This window comes from Meles meles, chromosome 6 (assembly GCF_922984935.1).
Source record: "Meles meles chromosome 6, mMelMel3.1 paternal haplotype, whole genome shotgun sequence".
Taxonomy (NCBI): domain Eukaryota; kingdom Metazoa; phylum Chordata; class Mammalia; order Carnivora; family Mustelidae; genus Meles; species Meles meles.
This window is the reverse complement of record NC_060071.1, coordinates 111,718,616-111,726,913: the sequence shown is the minus strand read 5'-3', so window position 1 is coordinate 111,726,913 and position 8,298 is coordinate 111,718,616. Positions and strand designations below refer to the sequence as shown.

The 8,298-nt window shown below is 46.7% G+C and overlaps 1 protein-coding gene across 1 annotated transcript; it reads right to left on the bottom strand.

Moving 5' to 3' along the window:
- Nucleotides 1–873: 873 nt before the first annotated feature.
- On the bottom strand, nucleotides 874–2,759 carry SIX6 (SIX homeobox 6). Its single transcript, XM_046010138.1, has 2 exons — nucleotides 2,122–2,759; nucleotides 874–1,042 (listed from the first exon to the last, which is right to left on the bottom strand). Exons 1-2 carry the CDS (start codon nucleotides 2,691–2,693, stop codon nucleotides 874–876), a joined length of 741 nt encoding a protein of 246 aa, XP_045866094.1. The 5' UTR covers nucleotides 2,694–2,759.
- Between the last annotated feature and the right edge of the window lie 5,539 nt (nucleotides 2,760–8,298).

Genomic DNA, 8,298 nt, shown 5'->3' with positions numbered 1-8,298 from the left:
AAGTGAGTTTCAGGAGGACAAGCCATAGTAACCCATGTTTGGGGATGTGTGGAGTTGTCTTATAGGGGATGCTCATGTTGCAAGTTTCTAGATTTAAACATATCACACATACACACATGTATATACATACATACAATTTTTTGAGCAGGTGGTTATGGATCTACCATGGGCCATTTAAAATATATATCAGGAGACCTCAGAGAAAGCAAAAGTTAAGAGAAGACTCTCCTGAGACTATGCACAGGGGCCCCTGCTTACCTGGTGAAGAGTATCTTTTTTTGTTTTGTTTTGTTTTTAAGGAATCTGAGAGCAGCTCGCTTAATTAAGAAAGTTTGCTCACCAGGTTTTTATTGTTTGGCTTCTTCACACCGAACCCATCTGCTCCATCCTGCGCCTTTAGAAACTGCAAGTTCCCAGGATATAGAGAAACCTACCAGGCAGTCTCTTAAATAAGTAAATAAACAGCATATATATGTTTTGCTTTGTTTTGTTCTTCTTAAAAAAACTTTTAAAGCAAAAGTTATGCATATATAACAGCGTCCTTTTGACGTGAAATACCCACGGAAGATTTAGGACAGGCGCTCAGCGTTCAGTTCAGGTTCCGGAGGCATCTTTGCAGCAAAATTCTTGGGAAAAAGCAAAGCAAGGAGAACGTAGCGCTGGGTTGGGCCTCACCGCGGACCCCTGTGATAGCGGCCGGAGGGCGCCAGTGGAGCCAGACCGGCCGCGGGGCGGAAATGGGCACCCGGAGCCCGCGGGTCCCTGGCCCCCCGGTTTCGCAAGCTGTGGATTTGCTTGGTCTCTCATTCTCCCTGTTTCATTTTGTCTCGTTTTTACACTGGATTGTGTTTCTGAGCGTGCTGGGTGGGCAGTTCAGATGTCGCACTCGCTGTCGCTGGACGTGATGGAGATGGCCGAAGTGGCTGCCTTGCTGGATAGGCTGACGGCGGGGCTGGCGGCGGCGCCGAGCACCTCCGGCGTGCCCTCTTCCTCAGCCCTTAGAGCCCGTCCGGAGCCCTGCGTCATGACCTGCTGCTGGAGTCTAGGAGAAGGAAAGGGATAGCAGTCACAGCGCGTAACATAGCCGCCCTTTGCCCCCCGGGTCTGCGTCCCTTAAGCCCAGCGGCCAGCGGATCTCCCACAGGCCCAGGCAGTTAAAGTGGGGAAAGTGAGGCAACAGAGACCAGGGCCGGAATCCGCGGCCGCCTCTCCAAGTAGTCCCGCAGTTGTCTCATCCTTCTTCTGAATCCTTTCTCGGCTCCCCATCCGAAACGCTGGGCTCAGGGTCATTCGCGATTGTTGGCCGCCTTTGGGAGATTTACAATACTGTCAAGATAAGTGAGGTGTGGGTGACAACGACGTATCAAGCTCCAGGATAGGGAACCCCCTTCCCAGCGTGCATCTACTCCAGGCGCAGGCTTGTGTCAGTGCCCTTGAGGCCGGGTCAGACCAAAGCTAAAACCAAAAAGGGCTGCCTGAGGACTGCACGGAAAGATTGGACCTGGAGGATGAGGCGGGGTTTCTTGGCCAAAATGTTTGGCTAATTTAGATCCACACGCTGCGGAACGAAAAGCCTCAGCTGACTAGTTTGCTGTTTTGAGGCAGGGTTGTCCACGCGTGAAAAGATGAGAACTCGACTTCCATCCAGAAGTCCATGAGAAACTCTTTGCAAAGCATTGGGAGAAGAATTTATCTGGGCTTTTAAAATGGCAATATCGCTGATAAGCCAGGCTTCACTTAATAATAGGAACCTGGGCCCAGGCTGACAAGAATTAGCTTTGGGCCTTGGGGTCCCTAATTATTGCTGGGATTTTAATTTTTATTATTTCTTTCCCCTATCCAATGCAGCCTTGGTTTGGCGACTGGAAATATCTGGTGGAGGGACCCCCCCAGGCGCCGAGAACGAGAGTAAAAGAGTACGGGGAACCAAGTGCGGGGAAGGAAACCGTCCCCCTTCTCCCGGACCAGGATCCCAGAATACGGTGGACTCATAACTGAAGACAGACTGAGCTCTCAAGTCCTGCGGATCCAAGTCGCCAGGCCCCGGGTAAGGGCGCCCGGGGTGCCTTCGCCTGCCCCACCCGGGGAAAGTGCAAGGCCCGTAGGCCTCTAGGTACTGACCTGTTTTTGGCTGCAGCCGCCCGATCCCTTTGTCGGCGGTTTTTGAACCAGTTGCCCACCTGCGTAGGGGTCAGTCCGGTTGCCTGGGCGAGCTCACGCTTTTTGCTGGGGTTGGGGTATGGGTCCTGCAGGTACCATTCCCGTAGCAGATGCCTCGTGCGCTCCTTGAAACAGTGTGTCTTCTGTTCGCCATCCCAAATGGTGCGCGGCAGCGGGAACTTCTTCCTCACACGGTACTTGTCCACCGGCCCCAGGGGCCGTCCACGCAGCTTCTCAGCCTCCTGGTAATGCGCTTCGAGCCACAACGCCTGCAGCTTGGCGTGGGACTCCTTAGTGAACTTGTGGTTTTCCAGGATATGGTAGAGTTCCCGGTAATTGCCACCGTGAAAGGCCACGATGGCTCGCGCGCGCAGCACCGATTCATTCTTGTTGAGGGCCTCGCAGGCCGCAGGGGCCACGGGCAGCGACCAGAGGAAGCGACCCAGGCGTTCTACGTCGCCGCTCTCCTCCAGAGTCTCGCATACCCCGGCCACTTGCTGGGGACTGAAATTCAAGATGGGCAGCTGGAACATCGAGGCAGCGCCGACTGCAGTGAGGGCGCTGAGCACGGAACGGGACACGCAGCAGATGCCCGCGGGCCTGGCCGGGTGCTACAGGCTCTCCTCCGTGAGGCGGCTTAGGGCAGCGGGGACGCACGGCCCCTGGCAGCTGCGGCGGCGCAAAGGATGCGAGCGAGCGAGCCGGAGGGATCGGAGGAGGTGCCGGCTCGGCAGCCCAGGTTCGGCTCGGCTCGGTTAGGGCACGCAGGCCGGCGAACTGGCGCCGCTACTGGAATGGGCGGATTGGCGGCGCGGGCGCCATGGAGACCCCCTGTCAGTCACTGGCCCGCTCTGCCAATCAAGACTGGGACCAGTGCGCCCGGGTCCTTTCAGCACCTCCCAGCTCTCGACAGCGCCCGCCGTTCACCCGTGGACTTTTCCTCAGTATTTTGCGGAATCTGGAGGAGGAAAAGACTGGAGAGTGGCTCGGAGAAAAAGAAAAGCAAGAACAGCAGCGTTGCGTTTCAACACCCTTCTCCTGCGGCCTTCCTCCACCCCTGAGCCCCCCAAACCCCCCACCCTCAGCCAAATGAGGCAGTAGTGCTACAGGAATCCACTTTGGAGTGATGCGCTGCCTGGGTCAAGAGGTCTCCAGAGGACAATGAGGACTGGGCCAAATCGAAATCCTCGGAGAATTCGCCAAGTTTAATTGGAACGAAACAGAAAACTTTGGGGGGGGGGGGAGCATGAATGGGAAGGGAGGAAAATAGATCACCTAATTTTTTCCCTCAGCACCCATCCCCGCACGGCTTTCCCTCTTTTCTAGCTGCCAAAGCAGCCGAGTGGGAAGCGAATCTGAAGCAGAAGGAACAGGACCAGGGATCTGTTAAGAGGTCAGTTTGGGCTATCCCCAACACCTTCAAAAGCCTCCTGAAAATTTAAATACGGGCTAAAACAAATCTCACACCTGATAACACAGGTGTTGACCCTGAAGTTAAACACTCAAGATTAGGGGTGTTGTACTCCCCCAAAGTTTATACTTTTCAGCCCCCCCCCCAGGTTAATGGACTTGAACAAATGTGCAGCATAGCCACATCTAGAGTGAGAAGTCACTGGTAGGTCAGGACAGCAACTTAAAAGCTTATTTCAAAGATCTATTTAAAAATATTGGTTTGTTCTTTTTGCAGGCTGATTTTGCCTTACCCTGTGTTAGAACATGTAACTCTTGTGCTGGGAGTAGAAACTCTAGCCTTGGCCTTTTTGTCCGAAAGAAACTCAGTGCAAGTAAAATAGAGAAAGGGGAACCACAGCAATGGGAAGGGGGGCAGAAAATGCTTTCTAAGCCGCTGAGCACTGACCCCTCCTGCAGAGAGGAAGGGCCTTCTTGGCAGCTCTGCCTTAGGGCCAGCAGACGGAATTGGCAACTTCTATTGATTCCCAATTGACATCCACATCATACCATTTTCTGAGGTCTCTGTCAAAAAAAACCATGATCTCACCTGAGCCTTTGATAGGGGCTTGTTCAGTTTGAAGAAAATAATTGAGAAAGGGGAGTCCAATGAAAATGACTGGAAAACCATCTTTGGAGACCTATCCCTAAAGAAATCAGATAGAAATGTTAACCCCGGAACTGAACTAGGCTGGCCCTCTTTTCTTTAGTATCAAGTACAATTTGTATGCGGCTTGTACAGCTCTGGTAAATCAGAAGGCAGATAGATAGCACAGATGGTTGGAGGTGTCGGGTCAGATTATGCTACGCCTGAGTGCAGGGCAAAGCTCGTTCTGACAGAAAACCCTGATATTATTTTCACAGATCTTCACAGTAAAAAAAAAAAAAAAAAAAAAAAAAAAAAAAAAAAAAAAAAGCTGAGGTTGGCTAGGGTAGAAGGGGAACCCTGCAACCATTAACATCATTTCTGTGAGATTGTCAGCCACCTCCACGGAGAGGCTTTCTTTTTTAAGGGCTCGGGTTTGTTTGGTTGGTTTTGTTTTTGTTTGAAATGCGACAAGGCAGTGGCAAATAGGATGGTGAAGATAATGTCAAAGCACAAATCTTCTCTAGCTTGGGGAGATTTCAGAATTCACTGGAGGAACAACTTTAGTGAGGAATATCGCACACAAAGTGCCCCCTAAAAACTCAGAGTAGAAAACCCAGCGGGCCATGGGGATCCCGCAGGGGTGAAGCAGAACCTGGGAAGGCTGTGTTCCCAGCACCTCTGGCCCGGAAAGGAAAGCATCCCCTTGCTCAGGATGTTTCTCCTGCCTGCTTCCCCTAGCAGAATGGTCTCACGTTCTCCTGCGCGGCAGAAGCCGCAAGTCTGGGAGACCCTACAGCCCCAGAGCCCAGAGAGAACTCCAACACTTGCACCTAGCCGCTGGAGGTGAGAAGTTGCGGTACCTCACGGGACTGCGTCTCTCCACCCTTTTGCTAAACAATTTGAAAGCTACAAATTTCGGGAAAGCTGGCTTCTTGCCCTTAGTTTTTGTGAGCAAAGTCGTGTTAATTTTCCAGTCTATGTGCACTATCCAGGAAATGGGAATATCCTATTTCTTGGATAATAGTTCTACAAATATTAGAGGAGAGGCATGTTGGCTTCTGAGTGTTTGGGGCTCTCAGGCAGCTGGAACCAAAATCCTGGCTTGGCTTCGCCTGGAGCCTGGAGCGTAGGAAAAAGGGCGCTGTTTAGGGTCGACAGAGTCCCAGTTCCGCTGGACGCTGTGTCTGGACACCATGCGTATGGCGGTGTGAAAAGTGTTTAGAGGCCTCCGTCTATGATCAGGAGATCCTATCCTATCACAGCGGACTTGGTTTAATTTTATTAACTCAAAGGAAATAAACCACCCTTGGGAAACTTAGGATCACATATTCATTCATCACTTTCACAAACAGAAGAAATGCATGCCCGCCCTCATCCCCCCCCCCCCCCCCCCCCCCCCCCCCCCCCCCCCCCCCCCCGTCCCTGGAAATGAGAGAAGCTCCACTGGATTCCTTAGGAAAAAAACCATTGTGGACAAGGCGGTGACCCCCCACCCCACCCTTAAAGCTCCAGATGAATGCTGGAGTTTCGGGTTGACTTTTCTTAATTTGATGGAAGGATAGATTTTTACCAGTTTCGAAACTTTGCACCAACTACCTGCTTGCTACTCCCAACTTTATTTTTCTTTTGCGTTTTACCAGGAAACCTTAGAAAGCTTAGTGGCAGCCTTAGCCTGATTTTCAGTTTTCTGTGGTTGGTCTGCAGCTAGTAGATTTGGGAGGCCTTGGGCAGGCAAATGCTTGATTCTCACTAGGAATCCAAAGACGTCTATTCTGTTCTCTGCAGACTCAATTTTACTTTAGCAGGAAAAATATGGACAAAAAAGCTTTTAGAAGACAAAGTCCCTGGGCATATTGTGTTTAATTATTCAGTGAGGCTGCAGCAGAGCAAAGTACCCCTCTACCCCTGCAGAAATTATTGAGGTTCGTACCAAAAATGTTCAGAGTGGGACTTTTTGAGCTTATCAGTGTCGCTCCCTCATTTTGCCCTCTCCGATTCTCCTCTAGAGTAGAGGGACATGTGGATCTCCGCTAACACCTTGCTGAATGATTTGCCAGTGGAGAGTGCTGCTTAGGGGTCAATACAATCTTACCTCAAGATTTCATTCCCTTGTTTTGTTTTGTCTCTTGTCTTTGACTTTTCCTAAATCAGATACCTGTAAAATAAATGATATATTTTTGTTTTCTTTCCTACATAATTTCACAGTTAGGGATTTTTAAAATGTGGTAATTGAGTGCATCTGAATTCCTTGATGAAGACATATGTGCTGCATGTGAGAGTCATAGACTGGAAGACAATGAGGTCCTAGCCTTTTGTGTAAGTCCATTTTGACATTTGGGGAGAGATCTTGGTTTTCCTTTCCTGGGCCCCAAAGCTGTGTGTTGCTGGTGGGTGAGAATAACATAAAAAAAAGATCTAGAAATCTTTAAAAAGGTTTTACTGTCTTTGAATTTACAGTATTAAAAATTTATACTCTCAAACATTTATTCATTTTTAGTATTCTGACTTTCAGATGATAGCATATGCTTAAATAAAGATATATGTTTATGTATTTGGTAGTCCAAATCTTTAGGTTAGGGAATTAATTCAATGTCCTAGTTTTTAAGTGCTGACTGTCCTAATTAGTTACCAAGGTAGATTGTTCTATTTCATGCATTCTTCCCTTGCCATTATGCACCTTGTAACAAAGAATGGAGTTGCCTCTTTATTGTGTATTCCTGAGAGCAAACACCATTTGAGGAATATTTTGTAGATTTCCTGGCATTGTAAAATTAACTGGGGGAAAGTATTACAATTAAAATATTGATCTAATTTTAAGTGATTAGAATATTTTTGCTGTTATTAGCACAATTATTTATGAGTTATTTTTTAAATGATGCAAAATTGCTTATGTTGTTAAGTGGAGGAAATTTATATAAGCTTAAATATGGGAAAATGTACCATTTGAAAGTAATGATGAACTAGCAGTATTTTTTTTTTTTAATGTTAGGCTGACTATACAACTCTGTTTTGACCTCTATCTTATTGTTAATCTTAGGTTTTGAATGAGAATTTGTATTTAAACCAAAGAGTATATTTCAAGTCATACTTCTTTTTAAATCCATAGTCTTAAATTCACTTTTCTCTCTTTCTTCTGCTTCTGTAGCATAAGTCTGAATCTGCATGGGACTAACTATACCACAGCACAGATTGCTTAGGGCTATGTTTCAGTGGGTTCTTGTCTGAAGGATTAATGCTTAAAAATATAGCTGGTGTGTCACTTATAAACACTTTATTATCAGTAATGGAACATTAGTTGAATGACTGAAAGAAGGATTAATTCATAGTTCTCTACTGGAACTTTATTTTTTTCTACTAGCAGATTATTTTTGGCCATTTTCAAATCCAAGATCAAAGTATCTTCCTAAAGTATACATAGAAATGTTAAAATTTAAAGAAGTGAAAGAGTATAAGTTTGTTTATGCCCTTTGGGATGAGCCAAAGAGTATTCATGTTAAATTATATGTGTGGCACATACATGTATTAATTACATGTATTATATGAGTAAATAATTTCCTTCCAATACTGTAAAATCAAATAGAGGTATTAGCCTGTAATAAAAACCTAAATTCTCCTGGTAGTCCAGAGACTACCAGAAAATAGGTTTGTTTGTTTTTTTTAAGATTTTTTTATTTATTTGACAGACATAGATCACAAGTAGGCAGAGAGGCAGGCAGAGACAGAGAGAGGGGGAAATAGGCTCCGGGCTGAGCAGAGAGCCTGATGTGGGGAGGGGGGCCTTGGTCCTGGGATCATGACCTCAGCAGAAGGCAGAGGCTTTAACCCACTGAGCCACCTAGGCGCCCCAGCAGAAAATAGTTTTATAAAATATTGCACTATAAAAATATTTACATAATATATATTATTTACATATTATATATAATATGTAATAAATTATATACAATATATATGATTCATATAAATAGGTATAAATAAATAAGAATACTACATTATAGAAATACATTTATGTGACATCTTACCTGTCAAAGCAGCAAATCTCAACAGAGAGCAATTTTACTCCCCCTTTCAGGGGACATTTAGTAATGCCTGAAGGTATTTTT

Excerpts from the sequence above, each read along its gene's own strand:
- SIX6 (XM_046010138.1), bottom strand. The coding sequence starts at position 2,693 with ATGTTCCAGCTGCCCATCTTGAATTTCAGTCCCCAGCAAGTGGCCGGG. Across the intron at positions 1,043-2,121 it reads GCGGCTGCAGCCAAAAACAG|ACTCCAGCAGCAGGTCATGA; the intron begins GTCAGTACCTAG and ends TCCTTCTCCTAG.